The sequence below is a fragment of the Trachemys scripta genome, chromosome 1, assembly GCF_013100865.1.
Source record: "Trachemys scripta elegans isolate TJP31775 chromosome 1, CAS_Tse_1.0, whole genome shotgun sequence".
Lineage (NCBI taxonomy): Eukaryota > Metazoa > Chordata > Testudines > Emydidae > Trachemys > Trachemys scripta.
In genome coordinates, this window is record NC_048298.1 from 240828162 (window position 1) to 240856064 (window position 27903).

Genomic DNA, 27903 nt, shown 5'->3' on the forward strand with positions numbered 1-27903 from the left:
GGGAAATGGTGGGGTGACGATAAGTGAAAAATTCCGGTTAACTAAAAGGGAGGGAGCTTGGGGGGGGGTGGGGCATGGGAGGGGGCTCGGAGCAGGGGGTTGGGGCACGGGAGGGGTTTCGGGATGGCAGATCCAGGAGGTGCTCACCTCAGGTGGCTCCCTGCAAGTGGTGACCTGTCCCTGCTGCCTCCTAATTGGAAGCACGGCAGGTGGCTCTGTGCATTTTCCTCACCCTGCCCTGCCCTGAGCACTGGCTCCGCAGCTCCCATTGGCTGGGAACTGTGGCCAATGGGAGTTGCGGGGGCGGTGCCTGTGGGCGGAGGAAGCAGGGACAGCTTTTACTGTAGTCTGGGATTAATCTAGGGTGAAAAGTGCACCTGTCACAAATAACAGATTCTTTATTCAGGTGACTATTTGGAGTTAATTAAGAAGAAGAAATTGGTGATACACACCCAGAAACTTTATGAACTTTCATTAATACAGACAAACATAATTGAAATCATAGGAAAAAATCAATATAAATAAGAATAAGTTTCAGAGTAACAGCCGTGTTAGTCTGTATCCGCAAAAAGAAGAACAGGAGTACTTGTGGCACCTTAGAGACTAACAAATTTATTAGAGCATAAGCTTTCGTGGACTACAGCCCACTTCTTCGGATGCATATAGAATGGAACATATAATGAGGAGATATATATACACACATACAGAGAGCATAAACAGGTGGGAGTTGTCTTACCAACTCTGAGAGGCCAATTAATTAAGAGAAAAAAAACTTTTGAAGTGATAATCAAGCTAGCCGAGTACAGACAGTGTGATAAGAAGTGTGAGAGTACTTACAAGATCACCATCGGTGATCTTCCAGAAAACACCATCCTGGCCACTATGGACGTAGAAGCCCTCCACACCAATATTCCACACAAAGATGGACTACAAGCTATCAGGAACAGTATCCCTGATAATGTCACAGCTAACCTGGTGGCTGAACTTTGTGATTTTGTCCTCACCCACAACTATTTCACATTTGGGGACAATATATACCTTCAAGTCAGCGGCACTGCTATGGGTACCCGCATGGCCCCACAATATGCCAACATTTTTATGGCTGACTTAGAACAACGCTTCCTTAGCTCTCGTCCCCTAACGCCCCTACTCTACTTGCGCTACATTGATGACATCTTCATCATCTGGACCCATGGAAAAGAAGCCCTTGAGGAATTTCACCATGATTTCAATAATTTCCATCCCACCATCAACCTCAGCCTAGATCAATCCACACAAGCGGTCCATTTCCTGGACACTACTGTGCTAATAAGCGATGGTCACATCAATACCACCCTATACCGGAAACCTACTGACCGCTACACTTACCTACATGCCTCCAGCTTCCATCCAGGACACACCACACGATCCATTGTCTACAGCCAAGCTCTAAGATATAACCGCATTTGCTCCAATCCCTCGGATAGAGACAAGCACCTACAAGATCTCTATCAAGCATTCTTAAAACTACAATACCCACCTGCTGAAGTGAAAAAACAGATTGACAGAGCCAGACGAGTACCCAGAAGTCACCTCCTACAAGACAGGCCCAACAAAGAAAATAACAGAACACCACTAGCTGTCACCTTCAGCCCCCAACTAAAACCTCTCCAGCGCATCATCAGAGATCTACAACCTATCCTGAAAGATGATCCTTTACTCTCACAGATCTTGGGAGACAGACCTGTCCTCGCTTACAGACAACCCCCCAACCTAAAGCAAATACTCACCAGCAACCACACATCACTGAACAAAACCACTAACCCAGGAACCTATCCTTGTAACAAACCCCGATGCCAACTCTGTCCACATATCTATTCAAGTGACATCATCATAGGACCTAATCACATCAGCCATACCATCAGGGGCTCGTTCACCTGCACATCTACCAATGTGATATATGCCATCATGTGCCAGCAATGCCCCTCTGCCATGTACATTGGCCAAACCGGACAGTCTCTACGCAAAAGAATTAATGGACACAAATCTGACATCAGGAATCAAAATACTCAAAAACCAGTGGGAGAACACTTTAACCTGTCTGGTCATTCAGTGACAGACCTGCGGGTGGCTATATTACAACAGAAAAACTTCAAAAACAGACTCCAAAGAGAGACTGCAGAGCTAGAATTGATATGCAAACTAGACACAATCAACTCCGGTTTGAATAAGGACTGGGAATGGCTGAGCCATTACAAACGTTGACTCTATCTCCCCTTGTAAGTACTCTCACACTTCTTATCACACTGTCTGTACTCGGCTAGCTTGATTATCACTTCAAAAGTTTTTTTTCTCTTAATTAATTGGCCTCTCAGAGTTGGTAAGACAACTCCCACCTGTTTATGCTCTCTGTATGTGTGTATATATATCTCCTCATTATATGTTCCATTCTATATGCATCCGAAGAAGTGGGCTGTAGTCCACGAAAGCTTATGCTCTAATAAATTTGTTAGTCTCTAAGGTGCCACAAGTACTCCTATAAATAAGAATAAGTACAGTAAAGTGGTTTCCTGCATTGTTCATACTTATAATCTTATTGTGTATACTTATAACCTTATGGAGACCATTAGAAACAAAGACTAAAGAAAAAGTAAGTGGAGATCACTCCAAAAGGAAGGCACTAAGCCAGGCTTCCTCCTAGGTTGTACTATGCTGTTGTTCCCATGTGCCAAAAACAGGTTGGTTAACAATATCTTTTATACCCCCTTTCCTGTTTCACTCACATATGTGCAGGACCATATCAGATCAAGTCAAGTCTCAGCCCCCTATTCATATTTGGTATTCTGGGAGACCAATTTTAAGGTTCTGGTTGTCCATATGTGGTGTTCTGGTTGACCATAATTACATGTCCAACAGGTAGCCCAACCATTTGCATCAGTTCCTCTCCCAATAATTTTGATGTGTCAATGTGGTTAACTCTTTTTGCAAGAAATCCCCAAGATTTGTGGTTTACCTGTTTACCACCAAATTCATTGCTAAACTATCACAAGATATGTACTGCTAAGTTTTATAATCTTAGGTCCAGCTCATGTCATTCCATAACCTTTGGTCCAGCACATAATACTCATGCTATTTTAAACCTGCTGCCAACTTCTAGTAGGCCTCATTCTAAGCCCTTAACACTTAATGCTTAAGACCTATGGCCACCCCTATTTTAATACACATATTTTGGTTCTTCTACTTGCTGTTACAGCTGCAATAACTTCCATTATTATTTCTATAAGCATGTTTAGCAGATAGATTCTATATTATCCAAAACTATAGACCTTCCAAGATTAGGGATCAACAGGCAACACTAAGAAAAATTAGAACGTCACCAATTCAACACAGCTATATCTTAAAAACAGCTTGAAACTCCCTCTTCCCACTTCTGATATTGTAGGCCATCAATTCATAATGGGTTTATGTAAGAAACAATAGCACATGACATGAAGGGTATTTATATCAAACATGCACCGGGATGCATTGCTTCTCAGGAAGTACTAATATTTGGTATAACAACATAATAAGCCACTGCCTGTCAGAATTAGACAAACAAGAAGCCAGGAGATTTTCTTTATATATATTTCAGAGTGAATTAATACAGTTCAGTTTGAAGCTTTGAAAAAACAGTGTTTATACTTTATAATAACCATGAGGACACCTAGCTAACCACAGTAGTAGGAATGGAACTATGTTAACTGCGATTCATTCATGATACAAGAAGTCCTGGACTAAATTTAAGTGCAGGAAGGCTGGGCTTTTCCAGGACCTCCTTTGTAGTAATGATAGAATTCCTGAGTTAAATTCACCATGTCAGAAATGTATTGTTTTAGCATTTACATCCTGGCACGCTCTCACACATGTAAGACACAAACATTCAGTAATATTAGAAAATGTAGATGTAAATACCTTTATGGCCTGGTTCCCCCTGCAGACCTTTAGAACCCAGATAGCCAAAAGCGCCGATTTCGCCTTTGAGTCCTTTCAATCCTGGTTTTCCTTTCTGGCCTAACATACCTTTGAAACCTCCAATACCATGTGAACCTTTAGCACCTTTAAAGAAACAGGAAAGAGAAATTTTAAGCCAAACCAAAACCAACTTCATCTATTTGCCATAATGAGTAGTTGTAAGATAAAGACATACCCCCATTCCTTATCTCTACTAATAAAACCCTTACCCCTTACCCTGCCTCACAGCTTTAATGTTCTTTCCTTCAGCCTTCACATCCATATTCTTGCTAAATTTTGTTGTTCCCTTCTCTATTAAACCTTTAAAAATCTGTCCTTTTCCTCCATTCCTACCACTAAAACCCTCTCCATGCCTTGGTCATCTCTTCCCTTAACAAATGGAACCTGCTCACAGCTAACCGCCCTCTGTCTTACCTTTCTTCCTTTGGTGTACCCAAAACAACACTGCTAAGGTCATTTTCCTCTCTGGCTATTCTGAGCACACAGTTCTCCCTCCAAAATTCCTCCAGTGTCTTCCCCTCTCCTCCTGCATCAAATTCAATCTACTCATTGTCACCATCAAAGCTTTGCACAACTCCATCTGTGTTGTCTAAGCCAACACCCACTGAAGTTGATGGATACTTCCATTGCCTTCACTACGCATTGGGTCAGACTCTTACTCTCTGCTCCCATTTCTGCCTTAGTCCCACTAATTCCACACACTTGTCATTTCCTCTCTTTTAAATTCTCCTTTTTTTTTTTTTTGCCTGCTCCTACTCTGGGGACACCCTCTATGCTTACAGCAGCCCGCTGGTCTCTGTATATCCACTACCCTCCCAATCTTTTTTTCAAATCCCTGCTTAAAACCCATGTCTTTTGCGAAGCTTTCCTCTGCCAATTTCTTCAGTAGCAAAGTATCTTTGTGCCTGTTTTCACTGGAGTTGTTGTCACATGTTCAAATTTAGGCCTAAAAGCCTAAATTGCTCCCTTAAATATGTGTAAACTTAGATTCCAAAGCCTAAAAAAGTAACATTCAGAGAGTTGTCAGAGGTTTAAGAAGCCAAGAACTTGAATAAGATTAATTGAAATGTGACAGGTATCTCATCAGCTAGTGTACATGGTATGACGACTTCGCTCTGAATCTGTACAGCAGAGAGAACACCCCTCAGCTAGGGATCCAGCTGATGGATAGCTGAAGCTCAGCTTCAGAAGGAACAGTATGGTGTGTAGCTTATTACAATAAGCTATTTTAAATCATGTTAGAACCCAGAGACATTGTGGTTAGACAATTGGTACCAGATAAGGTATGTCAAAAGCAAGATATTTGCGCTAAGAGGGAAGTAGCCTGAATAGTCTTTGTATTCATTGACGTGGTTACAGGAAAAAAATATCCCTTGAATATTCAGTTAAGTTAAAGGATTTGGGGCCAAGTTGTGTCATGAAGGCACTGGCAGTCACTGGAAATGGTGTACTACTGCAGTACCCACAGAGGGAGATCCATAAAGGGATGTGCCTCCCTCCCCCAGGTCCCTGGTGTGCAGGTGGTGTTCCTCTGCTTTACAATCTATTTGGATGATGTAGCCTGATTCCCACTGTCTTTCTGGCCAGCACAGATGCCTTGCCTCCTTTCTTTCCCCTTTGGGATATTTGCACTCCTGGGAGCAGTTCTGGTGTTCCTCTGAAGAATGGGACTGCTATTGTGCCTGGCTCTTGTGTAGGATGCTACAAAGTAACTAGGGAGGCTTCGTATAGCTGACTCTGCCCTTCATACCCATACTAGCATCAGGCACAATCTGTCTCTTCAGGTTAGTGATCCTGTTGAATGAAAGTTGATTTGAAGTCCAAAGTAATGCCAGAAAGAGAGTCCTATGCTGAGTGTGACCTCCCCAATGCACACTGTGACAAAAAGTTGTTGCCACACTTTTAGGAGAACAACTTGTGTTTTGCTTCACCCTACTCCACAACGGATGGAATTCTGTTTTGACTAGCTTTTTCTAATAAAAAATACCTATTGTTGGCATACAATGAACTCTTGATTGGCTAGCGAGAGCTCCAACTTTTCTATGTGAAATGAAGTGCTCTGGTAAACCTGAACATTGTCTCAATGGGACCGCTTCTATGGATGGCATTGCTTGCTAGGTGCATACCTGCCAACACATGAAAGCTTTGAAATAGGGATTGTGGGGAGAAAAAAATAGAGAGAATCCTTTTAATTCCATTGAAATAAACTGGACTGGGGGTGAAGAAAAGGATTTTAGAAGGAATGAATCGTAAATAGTACCTATTTTTCAAAAGGAAAAAAACAAAAAACAGGTATTGTCCCTCTCACACAGAGCTTTATCTCATAGGCTTTCTCTACCCTCAAGCTTTAACTGCCAAGTACTGCCTGAGGAGAATAGTTATGGTGTTTCTGAAATATATTGAACCAAATTCTCTGTGGGCATAACTCTATTGACTAAAGCAGAATTACACTTGCAGAGAAATTGTTTAACAGAGACACACTCTAAGCTATTGTATCTTTCTTAATGTATCTATAATTTTAAGATCTTACCTTTTAACCCTGGAAAACCAGGCATTCCGTCTAATCCCGGGAGACCAGGTACCCCAGGTGTTCCTTGTACTCCTTTGTTACCGAGTTCACCTTTGTCACCGGCCAGACCTTTCATGCCCACTGGACCAGGAAAACCTTGGTCACCTTGATCTCCCCTGGCACCAAGTGAACCTGTAACAATCAATAGAAATAGGAAGATTGGATGTAAGTTTTTGGACTTGAATGTCATTTTTACAAGTTGTGAGGAAAGGAGAAAGAATTCTGTTTGCTCAGTGCAGATCGGCAAATTTAGCTATGAACAAAGAGCAACTACTTACAATTAAAACTTTTTTCTTAGTAAAAATGAAAGTCTGATATTGCAGAAGAGATGGGGCCATCTCAACATACAAACATCTCCAAACACTGCTTCATGGACAGACTTCTAATCCAGCCTGACTCTGTACCCAAGTTTCCCCTTCTTTGCCTTCTCTTTGGTCTTTTAAGGATTAAACACTATTTCCATTGTGCATTTCCCATTCCAGCAGCTCTGCTTTCTCTAGCAACCTCTGTTACCAGAAAGACAGGCAGCACTGAAGAATGGCAAAGAGAAAACAGCAGCCTTGTCTGGCCTCATAACCCATCTGTGGGAAATGGAAGTATTATTTGTCCCCGTTTTGCTGGTGGGGAATTGAAACACAGAGAGATTATGTGACTTGTAAATGTCACACACACAGAGTCTGTGTCAGAGCCAGTAATTGAATGCTGATCATCTAAGTGCTAGTCTAGTGACTTAACCACAAGACCCATCCTTCCTCATTGAAAAAGCATAACCCTCATAGGCATACAGTTATAAGTTAACATGAGAAAAATCAAGTCTGTGCAAGATAGAGAAGTTTACAGGAAAAATTCCTCACCAACAAATCCTGGTGAGCCAGTTCTGCCAAGAGGTCCTTGCTGTCCTGGAAGCCCTGGGAATCCATGCAATCCTGGTGGTCCTGGCAGGCCAGGCAAACCAAGAGGACCTGAGGGTCCTTGCTGTCCTTTGGGTCCTGACAAACCTGGAGTACCACCAGCTCCTAAAATATCATACTAAAGTAATTAATTCTAGGGTTCCGATATCATCTAGAGTATAGGTTTATTAGACAACATTTGTATTAATCAATGTGCATATACCTTGCTTGGACAGTACTCACATTTCAGAGCTAAATATTTTCCATCAGAAAAGATGACTTTGGAAAAATCAAATTAAAAAAATTGATTTTATTTTTTTAGTAATTTACACTGAAAATTGACTAGCTACTTCAACTTTGGAACAGTGCTGCATTGGCAGGAATATGATCTAGTAGGTTTTTACCCATTTCTATGATTCTGCCATTCCCTGTATTCCTATACCTGAAATAACTAACTGAAGCACAGAAATAACGCTCAGTATAATTTCTAAAATAACATTTATGTATTTTCAGAAGTGGACAAAGTCAGTCTGACAATGGCTCCTTGGTTCATGCTGTGGTCATTGTTACGAGATACAAACCATACTTAGACACAATGGGCCTGTTTCCAGTGCCTGCTTTTCTCTTACTTACTCTGGTTACACATCCATGTAACTCAATAGACTTAAATGGAGTTACTCTTGCTTTACATTGGTATTACTGAGAGGAAATTCAAGCCCAAAAGTGAGAGTTTTATTTGTGAGATAAATAAGAGATAGATTGCTTCTCTGAAGCATTAACAATTTAAATGATTTTAAATAGTTAAATAATTAAAAGCCATCAGAGGAGCACTGACATCCACTGCTGTGTCCCTTTAACTCTCCAGTCCAGCGTGCCCTTTCCATGGCTTTGCTTGTGAAAAGCAGCCTCTCCAGGCTTGGCTCACACACAGCCATTAACATGTAAAGTCACTCCCAGCAAAGTTACGTGAATGCTTTCCCAGACACTCATGAAGTGCCTAACTACTACTGAAAGTCAGTGGGAGTCGGGTGCCTAACTCGCATTTGTGCTTTTGAAAAGCTTGTCACAAAATTTAAGGTGTTAGCTCTTTGTGAGGGAACCATGGCCCAGATCTTCAAAGATATTTAATCTTCTAACTTCCATTGAAATCAATGGAAGCTAAGAAGCTAACTGCCTCTGAGGAGCAGGGCCCATGTCTTTTTTGTTTGTTTTCTGTAAAAAGCTCAGCATGATTTTTGAGCTCTATAAAATAAAAAAACCCCAAAAATTGACAGCAGTGAAAGCTGGATTCATAAACAAACAAACAAATAAAATAAATAAATAAAATATGTATCTACTGAATGATTAGCAGCAATACATTTTGAACTGCCAAACTAGCATGCCTTAACCTTGATCTGAAGTGGCTGGACACTGAGGGATAAGTGGGTAGCACCAATTCCATATTCTGTTCTGTGCTTTCTGTTGAGTTTACCAGCAAGGGGTTCTGCTATGATGTGGAGACCTGGGAGCTTAGACTGTCAACTCTTTCTCCCATAGGACTCTGAAAAGCCATGAAAGAGTGAAGACTTGTGTTCACTACTAAACTAAGACAAATTTGAACTGGTGACATAGAAGTAAAAAGCTCAGTATCTCATTATTAAGGCATATGTACTGTGTTAAAATTAACTCAAATTTGGCATCAGCAACCCCTGATTATGTGGCACTCTGTGGCCGCAGACTGGAAATGCTGTCAGAGCTTCAGGTAAATTCAAACCCAGAGTGTGACAGACTATACCCCATGTTCACCACTTTTACAAGACCATGATAAATTTTGTATAAACTATGCCTTTTGAGGTATCATTTGAAAATGCATAATCTGCTGAACATTATTGTTCTGGTAAAATATGTGTATCAACATAGTATAAAGTTGTAAGATTCTGTTGTATAACATTGCTGTAACATGATCCAAGTTCTTCAGAGATAAAAGACACATTGACACCACAGCCAGGTATCAGCATAATCAAATGGACCATTATGAACTATCACCTGGCTAATCAGCCATTCTTTGGCAGGAAGAAGGGTAGGGGTGAGAACTTTATATATTGGCAAAAACACAGCTGGGGATTTCCTTGTAAACAGACTGGCTGTCACCTGAAACCCAGCTGAGATAATCCTCCAAGAGGGGAGGAGGATAAAAGAATGAGAAACAGAGATCACCGAATCACCTCTCGCTCCACTCACAGCAGCAACAACGTTTGAAAGACAAAGGAAACATCAATGAACTTGGGGAGGGGTCCAGTCCTGGCTGAAAGATCCAGCCTGACTGCTGTAAGATTATGGTGGGAAAATCCTTTTTGCTTTTAAGTTCACTTAGTTTGTAAAGTTAGGTATTAGTTTGTGTATTATCTTTTTATTTTCTTTGTAACCCAATTCTGACTTTTATGCCTCATTACTTGTAATCACTTAAATTCTACTTTCTGTAGTTAATGAACTTGTTTTATCCAGACCAGTGTGCTTAGATTGAAGTGTCATCTCCACTTGAAATGACAGGGTCTGTCATTTTCTGTTGATGAAATGATGGACTTTCCATGAGCTTCTATTGTCCAGAAGGAACGACCTGGGCAGTACAAGATGCACATTTCTGGGGAAGGCCTGGGACTGGGAATTTGCTGGTGTCGCCCTTTATGTAATTCATGAATGGCTGGCCAGAGCATTCATGTAATTCAGCTGGGAGTGATTTTGCATGCTAGAGGCTGTGTGTGAGCATGACCAGGAGTGGCTGTTCTCACAGCAAAGCAGTGTAAAAGGCATCCCATATTGGAGAATTGAGGGGACACAACCGTCCAGATTGTACCCTGGGGAATGTCACACAGAGGTTTTAATTGAATTAAACAGGAAAAGTGAATGATGGAATCAGTGCCGTTTCCCTTCTGTTATTTATTATGGGCCAGACTTTATCACCCTTATTCCTGTTGAGTGGTACCATACTTTGCAAGTCAGCCCAATAACATCAGTGGAACAACTTGTGAAATATTGTACCCTCTCTACTTCATTAAGACTGACAGAATCTGGCCTTTTGATATCACAATTTAGTTGATTTTACTGTGTCCTGAGTTTTCAGTGTGCGGCATTGTAGAAGCTGCTGGGGGAAGCTAGAGGTTTTGGCAGCTAGGTAGGGGACACTTGTGTCTTTTGGTACCCAGGGAAGGTATAGGAGCTAGTTTAGGATTGTGGGATAAAAGAATTAGTTGGACGTACTGCTAACCTGATCAGCAGCTCTTCTGCATACAAACAGAGCCCTTTCAATTAAAGCTTTGCTGAAATCTGGCTGCATTCATGCCTTTCCTTTTGCTGAAACATTACTTTATTTAAAACAACATTTACCTCTAATTCCTGGTACTCCGTGATCTCCTTGTAGGCCTTTCAATCCTGGGAATCCAGATGGTCCAAAATCCCCTGGGGTGCCTGGTGCTGCTCCTAAAACTTCACCTGCAATTCCTTTTGGTCCTATAGGCCCTGGGGCACCTGGTTTTCCTGCACTGCCTGGATTCCCCGGTAGCCCTGGTAGACCTGGTGGGCCTCCATCTCCCCGGGGTCCAGTAAAACCTAGAGGCAAAATGATGATCACCATGTGACTAACCATGACCAAAACATTGTATTAGATATTAAAAGTGTCAGATGCACCATAATAATGTCAAATATTGTATCAAATAATTTTAATTTGTTTAATCCCACAGACTTTTTGCTGAATGCTAATGCAGGAAAGTCTACATTATTGAAATATAAAGCAATTATAGAGTATATAAACTGTCAAATATGAACAGTGGGTACATTTATAAAAGCACTTCATTGACCTAGGGGCTAGATTCACAAAGGAACTTATGCACCTATCTGCCTCTTTAGGTAACTAAATCCAGCATTTAGGCATCACTGACATTCACAAAACCACTCCTCAGCTGCTGCCTAACTATGTAGGTGCCTATATCCCTACGGGTTCTTAAGTTTCCACTCATGGGCAGGCAAAAAGCCACCTGTATCCTGATGCCGCCTTACATCTAACGGGCTTCTTACAGCTTTGCTCATGCCTAAGTCCTAGCCAGATTCTCAAGTGAGGCATTCCCTGCCTAGCTTGCCTGCAGGGCCTGATCCAGTATGCATGCTTAGAGCAGGCCTAAGCCCACCCAAAATAGAGCTAGGGTGATCAGGTGTGAAATATTTTGGGCTGGCTTACAAACACATCATCCAGAATGTCCAATAGCCCAGTGGCTAGGGCACTTATCAGGGAGGTGGAAGGACCCACATTTGATCCCTATTCTGCCTGATTCAAGCACGGACTTGAGCCTGGGTCTCACACAGCCCCGTGGAGTGCCATGACCAATGGGCTATAGAGTTATTTTTTTAGTTTTTCCTTCTTGCTCTGGCCCAATTAATATTTGATTATCTGTACAAAGTGTAGCAGCTTCAACAGGAGCGACTTAGGGCTTGTCTTCACTACCCGCCTGGATCGGCGGGTAGAAATCGATCTCTCGGGGATCGAATTACCGCGTCTCATTGGGACGCGACAATCGATCCCCGAATCGACGCGCGTACTCCACCAGCCCAGGTAGGAATAAGCACCGTCGACGGGGAGCCGTGGTGGTCGATTTGCCACCGTCCTCACAGCAGGGTAAGTTGGATCAGATACGTCGAATTCAGCTACGCTATTTGCGTAGCTGAATTTGCATATCTTAAATCGATCCTCCTCCCCCCCCCCAGTGTAGACCTAGCCTGAGAAAGAGCTACCCAAAATACCATCTAGCAGTGTGATTGTGGGAGATCTGCATTCAAGTCCCTGCTCTAAATCAGGCACAGTGGGGGTTTGAAAACTGATCCCAGCTGAGTGCCCTAATAACTGGGCCATTGGCTATAAGAGGGTGAGGGGATGTCTCCCTCTCTGTTCTTCTCCTGAGAAAAGGCTGACCAGTACTTTTGTGGATGTGGCCCTAAGTCGCACCCCTTTCCTCTGCATTGTCTAGCTTAGGCAACTCCCAGCTCAGCTTGGGGCTTCTGTGAATCCCTTTCTTAGGCACTTAACCCTCCCCATAGAATTCATGGGGTGTCTAAGTGCCTAACTCAGGGCTGTGAATTCCACTGGGTGGCAGGGCACCTAGGAGCAGGGCCGGCTCCAGGCACCAGCATTCTAAGCAGGTGCTTGGGGAGGCAATCTGCAAGGGGCAGCAGTCTGTGTGTTTTTGCCGCCCCAAGCAGCACGCCGAATTGCTGCCGTGGATGGCGAGGGCAGTCCGTGTGCCGTTAGTGTGGCATGCGCGTTTCCGCAGCGGCAATTTCGCGGCAGCTTCTATGTTCAGCTGTCCGCGGCGGCAATTCGGCGGCTTCTGTCTTCCGCCTGAAGACAGAAGCTGCCACCGAATTGCCGCCGCCGCGGAAATGCGCATGCTGCCCTAACGGCACACGGATTGCCCTCATCATCCGCAGCGGCAATTTGGTGTGCTGCTTGGGGTGGCAAGAACAGTAGAGTCGGCCCTGCCTAGGAGTTTGGCATTGCAATGCTTAAGTCCCCTTTGTGAATCTAGCTAGCCCTTAGGAGCCTAAGTCCCACTGAAAGCTATGTCAGTTGGGCACTTTTGAAAATTTTACCCCGCATCATCTTATTACCATGGAGAAATAACAGTTATTGTAAACAAAAAATCTGGTTTGCTAAGCAATATGGGTTGGATTTTCAACTGCACATACATGTTTTAGGAGCATAAGTGAGAATGACATTAGGATTTAAATTTTTAAAACCACATCGACGTGAAAACCTGTCATTATGTCTTTTTTTCGAGTGAATGCTTGACTAAAATGGTGCAAATGACTTTTGTGGAGTATTATGGGGAAACTCCAGTCCCCACTTTCTCCTGCCTGATTATCTTGGCTGAGCACGGTCTGTCTCAGCAGCAGGGTAAGAATACTCCCCTCTAGGTTACAGGCCAAAAGAAGATCTTCAATGAGGAAATTCCAACTAGCTTTCATGGACCTTAGTGAGGAGGACAAGAGGATTCACATCACCCCACTTGACCCTCCTGTCTTGCCCTTTCATCCTGTGTGTGCTATGGAGGAAAGCCCTGCAGAATTGGATTCCTAGCAACACAGGAGGAGTGCACCTCCAGGGCTGCCACTCCCACAAATCTTGTTCCTCGGGCAGCTGAACTGAGTTGTTTTCACTGCCAGAGCCCCTTCTCACCTTCAGAGGTAGGGGCAGGATTTGTTCTGAGCTGCGTTTAGGTATCCCTCACCAAAGGATGCATTATGTAGTAGTTTAGTTTTAAAACTATATTAACCATCAACCACTCAGACTTGCCAAAAGCCCCTCATACCAACATTCCCAAAGAAACCAAAATAACTAAATAAAACTATATTTAATAAATACAAAACCAGGTGTTTGATGCATATTCAGTACAATACACGTAAAAGGTGTTGTAGGTACTATACACTTGTAAACACTTTACTTCCAAATGGGGATGTATTCAGCGACCTGTGGGCGGGGTGCATATTCAGCTACTGGACTGTGAACCTTAGAGATATATATGTTCTTGTCTTGGTGTGTACAATGTAATTCGTGTTTCTGCTACTAAGAGTTAAATGGATGCATTCATAGGTGTCTTTTCCTCACTTATGCATTTTGTTTCAGAAGTGTAAGTATGAATATGCTCCACCTGGAGTATGAAAATATCTCATTATTGAAGTATCATTGTTTAAAGTTAGTGTTATGATATTTTACTATTACCTTTATACCTCTGCACTAGGAGAAACTTGGAAAACAGGAAAATTGATATTCTTTCATAAGTAAGTACAAACCGCATTTTCCAATGAGAGAACCTTTTGGCTTCACAAGATATCTTAGCTTGATGTTATATTATTGTCTGAATGCTGAAGGGAAGACAAATTCATATTTACACCTGGAATAGCATGTTGAGGTTCCCATGACTACAGCAAAACAGATCAAAAGTACTCAAAGAACGGCTAGTGACTTCATGATACCTCGAGGACCTGGTAATCCTTCACGACCTGGATCACCTTGTGAACCTTTTCGCCCTTGGAATCCATCGAGACCTGGTTCACCTGCATTCCCTTTAGCACCTTTTACACCTAAAGTATGCATAAAAAAGTAACAACAAATCAGATCCAAACACAGAAAGTAAATATATGCATAAATGCAGACAAATATGCTAATAAATATCATAATTATGTATCTTAAGGTTTAGGGATCAACTTTTATCACATTTTGTCTTCAGTGGAATCAGGGTCGGCGCCAGCATTTCTGCCGCCCAAGCAAAAAAAAAAAAAAAAAAAGCCACGATCACAATCAGTGGCAGGTCCTTCGCTCCCAGAGGGAGTGAGAGAACCTGCTGCCCCCAAATTGCCGCAGGTGCCGCCCCTCTCCCTTGGCCTCCCCAAGCACCTGCTTGTTAAGCTGGTGCCTGGAGCCGGCCCTGAGTGGAATTTATGCATATGCTTTGAAATATTTTACACCTTAAATTTATCATTATGAATTGCAATTTACTTTGTTGTCTCTTCCGATGCACAGTAGTTTTTCTGCATTAATTTGCTAGCTCTGACAAAATAGGATGATGTTACTTAGATGAAGAACGACTTTACCTTATTTATTGCTAAGAGATTATTATTGATAGCTAAAGGTTTTTTATTTCGAGGGTTGCTGATTTTAAAATTCAAGATCGTTTTATGATTGCTGTTTGTTTTGTGGAAAGTTCCATTTAAAAAAGAGGCCAGGATTAAGGAGCACTGTCAGAACTGTGCAGCCTGAATATCATCTTCCTAGTGCCAGCACTGTGCCATCAGCCTCTCAATGTTCTGAGCAGAAAATTCACTTAATTTAAAGAAAAATACTAGAATTGCAGGTACAACTGCAAAATTTAAATGTGCCTGTTACCCAAATAGCATTGTTAACATTTAGTTTTGTTTTCCATCCATTAATTGTTGTGCTAGATAAAAAGCCTCTCTCTATAAAGTAGACAGCAGGTGCAGAGGGCAACAAATATCATATTTCAATAACCGATTATACTATGGTAGCTAGTTTTAACATCTAGCACCAAACAATAGCAAGGAAAATATGTCTCATTTCACAACCCAGTTTTAGTTTAATCCAAGCATTGCCAAATCTATTTCAATGTACAGTTGCAAGCGAAAATAGGGAAGGCAGTTTGAGTATCCTTTTTTAAGAACAGTTACATGGGCCCTCAAGACAGAACTTAGGACAGGCTGTTTAATACAGGGTTAGGAATTTCATAGGAATAGAGGACTTAAGGATGTGAGACTACAAAGATGCCTCTTTTCTGGCAATACTGTGTCATTGGTGCATAGGTCACTGAACCAGTTCATTAATTGTACATGGCACAGTTACAGCCTAGCTGAAAAAAGGCAGGAAACCTTATAACCAAGAGACAATAATAAAAGGTGACAAAGCATAAATTAGACATTGGTAATTTGGTGAGAGCATAAATGAATGTGACTTTGTATAATACTAAGGGGGTACAAGGACAGAGTTACGGCAACAGTGGGTTGTGAAAAAGTATAAAATAAAGCAGGACATTTACTCCTCTTAGTGTTCGATATTCAAATTCCTTGGGGTTGAGAGAAACAATGCCATGAAGACAGCATTTATTGACACAGATCAGCAGGGTTCTCTTCCTCCCTGCCTTTGGAGCCTGAGGGGATGGTAGCAAGGTCTTATAGTTATTGAAAGATGCTAATTGATGAAGAAGAGAGAGGAAGGACTTGCTAATAGCTGTTAGCACAGAGAGCCCACCCCATCAGCCCGTGAATTCTGTTAAGCAAGAGAAATCAGGGTTTGATCCTGCAGGACAGGAGGAAAGAGAAAACTGAATTTTGCAAAGGGAAGCCACAGGTTAACCCTAAAATGCCCAAACTCCAATGGTATTGAGCCAAAGGTGTAGCATGACAAACATGATTGTAAACGGACACTTGCAATGAATTTGTTGTTCTTGCTAATGGTAATTTTTGTAACAAATGTGTTGCTATTACCACAAACTGTAAAAATTGATGAAGATGTTTATCCAACAGATGGACACACACATAAGGAGCTTTGTTTACAACAACAGACCAATGCCTAAAATAAAACACACATTAATCTGATGGCATGGAAGCATCTGTGTTTAGAAAGAATTGTGAATAAGAAGTAAATCTGACTTCATTCAAATTCATTGGAAAGAAGAATGAAAAGTTCACATAAAATTACAAAGGAACTGAATCATCCTAAAGAGTAACAGACTTCAGAGAAAATCACCTTGCACAACATTAAAAACCACCTTCAGAAGCACTGATTACAACGCCGAAGTACCATAGTCAAATACAGAAATGTAAATCTGAATTATTCAACATGCTGCAGTAACAAGAGATAAAAATAGCAAATCCCATTAAGAAATATGAATGAGTCATTACTTAAACCATAACAACAACAATACACTTTATATTTAATTTAAAAGGAAAATTTGACCTTAAACACTGCAGCCCAGATCTTTGGCCAGAGTTGTGGCCAAAAAATGCAAGGCACAGTTAGGGAAGGCTGCAAAGATGGACTTCAAGCTCCCCTAATACAAAAGGCTGCTTTAAGTTATGTCAGTTACCAATGTTCTAGGGAGTTAAATACAGCGGCTATGGATCAGCAGGGTTTGGAAAGTCCCAGACTGTGCCTCCCGCTGGCCCACCCCACCCCCCGCCCCAAAAAAGAAAAAGCACTGAGGCAATCCTCCTAGGATTGGATAGACCAGTTTTGGAAACAAAAATTGCTGGGAGTGCTGAGCAATGTAACCCCACTGCATCAGATGATCTGTGCCTACTTATTTAGAGTTCCATTGAGACTTTAGGCCCAGCCCTGTTTAAGAGACTGTGTATAATTATATGACCCCAGGAGGAGCACTCAGAAGGCATTGTGACAATTCCTCCACTACATCCACTTGCTCCATGGGCTAGTAATTTATTACACCCCTTCTAGGAATTAGCATACTCCCTGTAATGTGTCCAGCCAGGCTTTAACCCCACCCCACCTCTGTTTGCCCACTGGCTCCTGATGTGGGGAGTATCTAGTGGGGAGCAGCCACTGCTCTTCCCACCGCCTCAGAAGCGTCAGTCCACGAGGTTCCTGCACAGCTCCTTAGGGAGTGAAGGGTGTAGGGGTGGGGTGGGGATGATAGCTCCTCAGTACTCTCCTATGCACCGCATAGAACCGGGGCAAAATCCAGCCCTTCGTGGTTTTATTAAACTGTGAAACTCCACTGATTTTTTTAAAGGCATATGGTACAGTTGAAAGAAACATGGAATTGATGAGGAGGCTGCATGGAGAGAAGGATGAACTGGGTGATCTAATAGAAGACTGTTCCGTCTCCAATATCTATTCTACTATAGAAGGCATATATCATATGGCGTGTTTATTTTGATTTTTGCCACACTATTAAAAGACAACTGCTTAAAACCCCAACTGACTCCTTATACCTGGGTGCCAGACGATATTCACAAACAGTGTGGATTTGTGACTAAATGTAATGACTGTTTATAGAGAAAACCATTGTTGGTGGCTGATTTTGTTACAGAATTGAAATTCATGAGTGAGAAGAGGATTAATTCGTGTAGTGCAGCCATTACGTATCATACACTTTGTATCTATTTTCCTTTGTCTATCTCACCCCACCCCTAAATTTTAACTTAAAAGTCTCCTTTATTCTCATTTCTAAAATATATTTAGTCTAAGGGCACAACTACAGTCAGGTTTAGCAAAAGCTAATTCCAAATGTAGTGTGTAAGGTAAAGAAATGTTTCAAAAGTAAAGGCACAACATTACCTATAGCTCCTGGCAATCCTGGCTTTCCTGGGGATCCTTTCGGTGCTCTCACGCATTCTGCCCCTACAAATAAACATTATCAGTGGAGTTCCACATACTCATCTGCTGTATCTCTCATTGTTTTTGTGACTTACAATAACCTCACTATGATTAAATCTAGCAATTATTTCCATTAGTAAAACTATAAAAATTGAAAGTTTTATTTAATCATTTTTATATAGCAATGTGCAGCATAGCTCATGCTGACAATGAATTAAGAAAAGTTGTTCATTTTATTTCATTGGAACCTTTGCTGTGCTAATAGTGAAGAGATCAGACGTTATTATAACACTTGTATGGCCAAATTTTCAAAATGGCAGCTCACTTTTTTTCTGGAGTCAATTTAAAATCAAACAAATTAATTCAGTTGCAGGTGAAAACTAGAGTACTTGTTCCTTTAAATACCAAATTGCACTGATACTTTTTACCTAAACATAGAGTACTTCTCACAAATGGTTTGCTACATTGTACTTGTGAAATCTCTTTGGAATCTAATTTCTGCTGTTATTTGTAATTTCAGATAGTTATTACAAGCCACGTGATAATTGTTTTTTTAATCACAATAAACTCAAGGGAGTAATGAACCAAATAATTTTTGATTTGCAGAGGTGAAACACCATTAATTTAAAAACACATGATACGATCAAATTACTGGTTTGTTGTATAGCAAAAGTGTCATTATTTGTGACCTGAATATTAAGCAGTTTACAGATGGAGCTATCGCCAAGAAATGGCAACATCAAAATTAGTCACCAGGAATCAATAAGCACACTGTCATGTTGTAGGTTCCCCATAGATCTAAATATTAAAATGTTTCCAAGCCATCTTATTTCTGTACTATACCTGACCAAATTGTCTCGATGCCATCTCCCCTAGAAAGATCTTCAGTAATTTGGTTACAGTCTACCAGGGAAGTATGAGAAAAGAGAAACAAGCAAGATAGTCTCTTAGCATTTTAAACAAAATGTTAAAAAATACAAAACCCAAACTTCTCAGTTCTAACTGCAGATGTCTATTACAGCATCAGTTGATGTACTGTGTCTAAATTATTGTGCACTGGATAATCCTCATAAATTAAAGAATGAAAAGGCAGCCACTCGTTTTAAAATACACCTCTACCCCGATATAATGCGACCTGATATAACACGAATTTGGATATAAAACGATAAAGCAGTGCTCCAGGGGGGCGGGGCTACGCACTCTGGTGGATCAAAGCAAGTTTGATATAATGTGGTTTCACCTAAAACATGGTAAGATTTTTTGGCTCCCGAGGACAGCGTTATATCGAGGTAGAGGTGTGCTTGGAAACATGGTGAGCCGCATCTAATTGTAACAAAGGAGAGTTCATGTAATGAAGTAAAATATTTGTTTTTGATATACAGTGAGAAATAAGAAATGACAGATCTTCCTCTCCCTTCCTCTTACACACAAAAAGTGCTAGCCTTGCAGTCTAGCAACAGTACCAAATAATTGAGGGGAACCTCTGGTTGGGTGCCAAGATCCCAGACCAGGAGGGGATCAGAGAGCTGCAAAGGATCAATATTTATGCCCTGATGAGGAGCAGAGGGCGGGTTCAAGCTTCTCTCTTATCTCTGGTCAATTAATGGAGTAGGTTTGATTGGGACCGACCCGAGGAAAGACACAACGCATGGTATGTGTAAGTAATATGTTCTTTCCCCTCACTCAAAAAAGTTAAGGTTTTACTAGCTAATAGTGCCAAATTTGTAAACTTTCTTTAAATATCTGAAAGGAAACTATTGAAGTATTTCTGTTAGATTTCTGACCAAACAATATAACAAACTCCTTCTTATTCATACACTATACTATACTGCCTTGTCAGTGAGTAGATTTACATGATGTTTTGCATATGATCCCTAATGACTTTAACATAAGAGACATGTGATCACACATACCTAATTGGGCAGGAGCACCTGGAGGACCTGGGGGACCTTGAATCCCTGGATTTCCATATGTTCCAAAGTCACCTGGAGGGCCACGGTATCCTTTCGGGCCAGGTAAGCCTGCACCTGGCAGACCAATCTCTCCGAGAAAGCCCTTTTCACCTTGTAGTCCTGGATAACCAGGGTCACCTGGTGAACCTCTTACACCATCACCCTATGGGAAAACAGATTAAATATACAGAGATGGGCACTTTGACTTTGCATAAGAATAAACCTCACCCAAACAATTAAACACTTTTTCTTATGATCAGTAATTGGTAGATGTTTCCATGTATCATGGCCATTTACAAGGGTGATATCAGCAAAAAACCTTTAACATAATAAGGTAACATGTTAACTTAGATGTGTGACACTGCACTCCATATGCTTTATGGAAGTATGCTTATGAATATGACATAATTGGAATATGCTTTATACTAAATACCCCTTGTATGGTGTCATTAGAAAGCTTGTAATCTACTAAGTGTGTTCATCCTATTTGTTTGCATGTATTATTTCTATATCTGGAGTTAGGAGAATAAGATATAAACTTGTATCACTGTTGTAAACATATTAAGTGGAGGCCATTAAGGGTGCTCCATAAACAATCAGTTGTAAATGGCCTTAGTTACTTGAAAGCCTTCCTGTGTATGTGTGGGCCAGCCCATGGGGAATGGAGACTAGGGGTTTTACAGTGACATGTGACCATGTCACCTGATAATGAAATCCATCTTAAAGCTGGTACTTTTCCATTTAGAAGATGGGGTGGGGACTGAGAGAGACAAGAGATTCCTGCCTTGTGCCAAAACTATAAAAGGGGGCAGAGCAGGACGAAGGAGGAGGCCAGTCATGAGAAAACCCCTGCTTTCCACCTGAGATATCTGTACCGGGGAAAGGATTGGGCCCAGACTAGGAAGGAGTCTAGTCTGTGAAAGAAGCTTATTGGAACATCTCTGAGGGTGAGATATTACCTGTATTCAATTTCTTAATGTATTAGGCTTAGACTTGCGTGTTTTTGCTTTATTTTGCTTGGTGACTTACTTTGTTCTGTCTGTTATTACTTGAAACCACTTAAATCCTACTTTTTATACTTAATAAAATCACTTTTGTTTTTTAATAAACCCAAAGTAAGTGATTAATACCTAGGAGAGCAAACAGCTGTGCATATCTCTCTATCAGTGATATAGAGGGCAGACAATTTATGAATTTACCCTATATAAGCTTTATACAGAGTAAAACAGATTTATTTGGAGTTTGGATCCCATTGGGAGCTGGGTGCAGGAGACAGGTAACCTGCTGAACTGTTTTCAGTTAAGTCTGCAGCTTTGGGGGTGTGGCCCAGACCCTGGGTCTGTGTTGCAGCAGACTAGCATGTCTGGCTCAACAAGACAGGATTCTGGAAGTCCCAAACTGGCAGGGAAAATGGGCTCAGAGGTAATTTCAGCACATCAGGTCACAGTCCCAAGGGGGTCTCTGTGACCGAACACGTCCCAAGATGTATAACCAGGGATGGTACCAATGAAACAAACATCCATTGACAGAACATTCCACCAGAGAGGGCTAAGGCCGGTGAATGCACATCATTTGGGCTATGTGAACCAGTCATACACCACCTGTGGTTGTAAAGCTGAATGTGACTTTTGGAGAGTCTGTGGGTTTGATCGGAGACCTGCTTACTCTGCCGAGAAATGTGTGGCAGGCCAGGTAGCATTGTGTAAGTTGATCAGAGTGTGAGCAACATTGTTTCACATCTCCCCAAGCAATCAAGTAAGGAGAAATGGGAGGGAGGAGAAACAGCATGATCCCTTTCTTGAAGACAGAACGACTAGGGCAGCAAAGGCAGGAGAGTGTAGAAAGTGTCAAATGGAGTTTTAGAGAAAGAGTAATTAGCTGTGGAGAGGAATCATTACAATCAGAAATGGGTCAGGCCTGGTGTTTGAACCCAGATTAGATTTAGGCTGGGGCTCATGTTACAACAGTTCTGAAATCTTGAGAGCTTTCATATGATTTTGTTACAAAATGACAGATATTTCTTAATCTGCTGTTCTAATGACATTTCTGCCATCTTGAGCCAAAATTACATGAGAATAACTGTTCTTTCAAGATTGGTGTCACAATGAACCAGAAAATAGGTCCTTTTCAGATTTAGATTTGACTGATGACAACAATCATTGACATTCAGATTTGATGTTCTGGGTCTGGCCCATTTCTAGTTATGATGTCTGAGCCCACTGCTATGTCAATATGTGATGACTTTATGATTTCAGGATGCATCACCCTAGTGCAAGCATAATATGCACTGTCAGGCAGCTGATCTGCGATTAATTTTTGCCTCTCCATAACTTCATTTGATGACCATGTAGCTCTTAAGAGATATTCAGTGTGAAAGAACTTCATGTAAGTTTAAAAGGAGGGAAAACAAATAATAAATCATTGATGGAGCAAACTGACATGTCTGGGATATAAACTGGTATTAATTTGCTTACATAAAATGGGAAAAGAATGGAAAATAATTAATATTTTAATTAATATAACATCTAAATCTGATACTTGAATGCATCAGCAACCAGTGAAGATAGGATAAGAATTTATGATGTAGGTATGGAGGACAGCTCGGTTATGAGATGCTGAACTAAAGAAGTCTGTAATTAAATATGGTAGGCAAATATTGGATATAGTTGTTACTTACTGGAAGGCCAGGAAGCCCTGGTAAGCCATCTATACCATCTTTTCCTGGAAACCCATCTTCACCTTTAATGCCAGATAGTCCAGGACCTCCAGGGTCTCCTTTGGTACCTAAAGAAGTGCTCTCAATGTGAAATTACTCCTGCATTGGACAAAAGGCTTATATATATAATTTGCAAATTGCAAGGGAAGTAGATTGCTTGCTTTACCTTTCGTTGTAACATATCTAGAATCTCCTTTCTCCCCTTTTGGCCCAGGCAATCCAACTGCACCACGAATTCCCTGTTGATATCCATTTTAAATAAAGTTAATCAGAACTTTATTTAGGAAACAAATGGAAAAGCGATAGTTAAAAGTAAACCTGTGTGCCAAGTGACCCTCTGTTGTTCTTCAAAAAGCTCCTCAAAACTTACTTCTTTCACATCTCTTTCTATTAATGATTTTCTCTCTGGTGTTCCCATTCTTGTGCTTGATCCTTAATCAGTGTGTTGTCTCTCTACTTTGGATAGTAAACTCCTTGTAACAAGGAACTTGTCCTCTTATATATCTGTAAGATGCCAAGGACTCCTATGGGAGTATATAAAATACACCTCTACCCCGATATAACGCGACCTGATATAACACGAATTCGGATATAATGCGGTAAAGCAGTGCTCCAGGGGGGCGGGGCTGTGCACTTTGGCGGATCAAAGCAAGTTCGATATAACGCGGTTTCACCTATAACGCGGTAAGATTTTTTGGCTCCAGAGGACAGCGTTATATTGAGGTAGAGGTGTGCTTGGAAACATGGTGAGCCGCATCTAATTGTAACAAAGGAGAGTTCATGTAATGAAGTAAAATATTTGTTTTTGATATACAGTGAGAAATAAGAAATGACAGATCTTCCTCTCCCTTCCCCTTACACACAAAAAGTGCTAGCCTTGCAGTCTAGCAACGGCACCAAATAATTGAGGGGACCTCTGGTTGGGTGCCAAGATCCCAGACCAGGAGGGGATCAGAGAGCTGCAGAGGATCAATATTTATGCCCTGATGAGGAGCAGAGGGCGGATTCAAGCTTCTCTCTCATCTCTGGTCAATTAATGGAGTAGGTTTGATTGGGACCGACCCGAGGAAAGACACAACGCATGGTATGTGTAAGTAATATGTTCTTTCCCCTCACTCAAAAAAGTTAAGGTTTTACTAGCTAATAGTGCCAAATTTGTAAACTTTCTTTAAATATCTGAAAGGAAACTATTGAAGTATTTCTGTTAGATTTCTGACCAAATAATATAACAAACTCCTTCTTATTCATACACCATACTATACTGGCTCCTGAGGACAGCGTTATATCGGGGTAGAGGTGTAATAGTGGTCCAGATTTGTTCCTGCTGGTGCAGGGAAGTGCCATGTACATGTGCTGGGCCCCATAACCCCAGGGAGGCTTCATCAAGAAGGAGGGTAGGTGGAAATACCACTATCTACATTATATGCAGGATTCTGAGGGATAATGGCAGCTTTACAACTGCCAGGGACTCCAATGGAGGGGCAAAGTCTACTGAGGGAATACGCCAAATTACTTATAGTGGGAAGTAAGGTAAATTCTGCAAGCAATTCCTGGAGTAGGAAAACAAAACTCAGAATTTATTTTTATTTATTTCTGGGCATTTTTCTTCTGCTCAGCATCATACTATGTGAGGGCCTCACAACACCTGTGTGATGTAGAGAAGTATTATCTTCCACATTTAACAGGTGAGGAGACTGAGGCATAGGGAGGTTAAATGACTTGCCTTAGGTCACACAGAAAATCTGTGGCAGAACTGAGAATAAAACCCAGATTTCCTGATTCCTGGTCCTTTATCCTGAATACAAAACCATTGGAGCCTAGGATTAATCTAGGGTGCAAAGTGCATCTGTCACAAATAACAGGTTCTTTATTCAGGCAGCTACTTAGAGTTAATTAAGAAGATGAAATTGGTGAAGCACACCCAGAAACGTTATCAGCTTTCATTAATACAGACAAATGTAATTGAAATAATAGGAAAAATCATTATAAGAACGAGAAGTACAGGAAAGTGGTTTCCTGCATTGTTCATACTTACTACCTTATGGAAACCATTAGAAACAAAGATAAAAGAAAAAGTAAGTGAAGATCACCCCAAGAGGAAGGATTTGGGCCAGGCTTCCTACTCAGTTGCCCCATGTCGTCATCCTGGTGTCCCAGTTAGGATTTGTCTAACAACCTGTTATACGTCTTTTCCCATTCCACTCACATACATCCAGGACCATACCTGATCAAGTCAGCACTCAGCCCCCTATTCACATTTAGTACTCTGGCAGACCAATTTTAGAGTTCTGAATGTCCATATGCAGTGTTCCGGCTGATTATAATTACATTTCTGACAGTTAACCCAACCATTTGCGTCAGTCCCTTTCCCAATAGTTTTGATATATCAATGTGGTTAGTTCTTACTACAAAAAGTCTCTAAGATGCTACCATTTGTTTGTTTGTGGTTTACCTGTTTATCACCAAATGCACTGGTAAACTATCACAAGATATGTACTGCTAACTTCTATAACCTTAGTTCAAGCTGGTATCATTCTATAGCTTTCAGCCAAGCACATGATACTTGTGCTATCTTATACCCACTGCCAACTTCTACTAGGCCTCACTCTAAGCTTTTAACACTTAAATTCCTTAAGTCCTGTAACCAAGTCTATTTTTAATAAATATATTATTAAATACTTGCCGTTACAACTTCAACAACTTCCATTCTTATTTCTATAAGCATGCTTAGCAGCTAGATTCTATTTTACCCTAAACTATAGGGCCTTCCAAGATCAGGTCAGGAGTCAACACCATCCTGGTACCCATCTGAAGCTGCAATTCAATGGTCTGGGCACCAAAGCCCATCCCAAGGAAGTTCATCCAGCATGGTGGCTATGGCGATTTCAGCCCCAGGGACTTTGTGCCAGGGTACACAGAATATGAAGTAAATTGTCGTTCCATTTTAATTTTGCTTAGAAGACTCATGCTCCAAATCCATTACTAGAGCATAGTACCCTTTTGCAGCCCTAGTTCTGTCTCTTTGTGTAGTTCTCCTTCGGTATGACATGAAGCCAAGTTGTTCTTGGCTCCAAAGTACACATGGAAACTATTTCTCTGTTGCTGAATATGTGAAACGTACAGATTCACACTTCCATAAAGTCTTGTGTAGACCAAATCTATGATATATAGAAGTTGATTTGTCAACTAATATTTACAAGCTGCATTTAAATGTATGGTCAGCAAAGTGATGTCTTAGGGCCTGTCTACACAAACACTTAGTTCATGGCAAGCTCTCGTCTAAATCTACCCCATGCTACCCTAGAAGTTCCATAGTGTGCTTAGATCTACCCCACTTTCAAATGGGAATAGATCAAAGTGCACTATGGAACTTTAGAGCATGGCAGCAGGGTCAACCTGGATACTTAATGTGTGGAAAGTTAGTACAGGGTAGATTTAGACCCTAGCTTGCCAGGAACTAAGCATTTGTACAGACAAGCCCTTAGATACCAGTGTAGAGATGTGTATTTCAGATGTTCTTTTTTAAAGGCAAAGGAAGCTCTGGAATCTAATGTGAGGCCAAATTCTGACCTCAGTTAAATGGTTGTAAGTCTGGAGTAACTGCACTATATTAGTGAAGTGATTTTAACTTTTCTATTTTTTGCTTTGAAAGATTGTAAATAATGTATTTTAGAGTTAGGTGCCTGCCCAAAGTTTTACAGCTAATGTTTCTCTTTCTTTCATGCTCAACATCTTCAGTCACTTTGGGTCAAATTCAGGGTCATTCAATATAATTGACTGAATATGTCCAATGAATTATGGAGTTACTCCTGACTTTGTTGCAACTGAAAGTAAAGTCTGGACCAAAGTTATTGAAGATCTTCAGTTATAAAAGAGAAATATTACTTGTAAAACTTTGGGCAAACTCCTATAACTGGTTGAAAATATTTTAGTCAAAAACATGTTTTGAGGCGTGGAAATTTTCTTATAAAGAAATTTTTTGAAGAAGACTAAAAAAAAAGCCAATTTTGTTATGTTTTGTTTAGGACAACCAATAACCAAGCCAAATTTTTGTTTTCAGTTGTTGTAAAACAAAAAAAAGTTTTGGTTGGGTTTTAGTTTTCTATCAAAAGCCTGACAAATTCCATTAAAAATTAGATACAAATGAAAAATTATCATTTTCTTTGAATTTTTTGTTAAAATAAACTATATTTTTAACCAGCTCTACAAAAAATCCATTGCTAAAACAAGAGTCTCAGTCTCATTGAGGATCCAGTTCACAAAGCCCAATTCTGATTTTATGTAGAACACTGTAATCCAGAAGTGGTTATTAAAACAGATAAGGAAGTGTTGTTTACTCCTTCTCATAACACAAGAACTAGAAGTCACCAAATGAAATGAATAGGCAGCAGGTTTAAAACAAACAAAAGGAAGTATTTCTTCACACAACACACAGTCAACTTGTGGAATTCTTTGCCAGAGGATGTTGTGAAGGCCAAGACTATAACAAGGTTAAAAAAAGAACTAGATAAATTCATGGAGGATAGGTCCATCAATGGCTATTAGCCAGGATGGGCAGGGATGGTGTCCCTAGCCTCTGTTTGCCAGAATCTGGGAATGGGTGACAGGGGATGGATCACTTGATGATTACCTGTTCTGTTCATTCCCTCTGGGGCACCTGGCCAGTCAGAACACAGGATACTTGGTTAGATGAACCTTTGGTCTGACCCAGTATGGCCGTTCTTATGTTATGTTCTTAAACGATTGTTGGTAAGGTAGTTATTTTATCAACAGTACAAAATTATTGATTTGTGGCTTTTAAGAAGACATAATATAGCATAAATAAGATCCTCACAATTCAGCAGTTAGACACATGTATTTTGTTAGAAACAACATTAAAGCCCACATCTACTGGCATTATCATCATCTTTTCA

The 27903-nt window shown here is 40.9% G+C and overlaps 1 protein-coding gene across 3 annotated transcripts in view; it reads right to left on the reverse strand.

Annotated features, from left to right (window-relative positions):
• COL4A2 (collagen type IV alpha 2 chain) overlaps positions 1–27903 on the reverse strand; it is a 225417-nt gene that overhangs the window by 31379 nt on the left and 166135 nt on the right. For all 3 annotated transcript variants that reach the window (XM_034758169.1, XM_034758172.1, XM_034758170.1), the window contains 10 exons: positions 23157–23229; positions 22952–23058; positions 20236–20437; positions 19166–19225; positions 18284–18346; positions 14449–14556; positions 10813–11034; positions 7414–7575; positions 6521–6691; positions 3931–4074 (listed from right to left, as the gene is read on the reverse strand). In XM_034758169.1, coding sequence (XP_034614060.1) covers positions 3931–4074; positions 6521–6691; positions 7414–7575; positions 10813–11034; positions 14449–14556; positions 18284–18346; positions 19166–19225; positions 20236–20437; positions 22952–23058; positions 23157–23229 — 1312 coding nt within the window. The remainder of the gene's footprint in view (positions 1–3930; positions 4075–6520; positions 6692–7413; positions 7576–10812; positions 11035–14448; positions 14557–18283; positions 18347–19165; positions 19226–20235; positions 20438–22951; positions 23059–23156; positions 23230–27903) is intronic.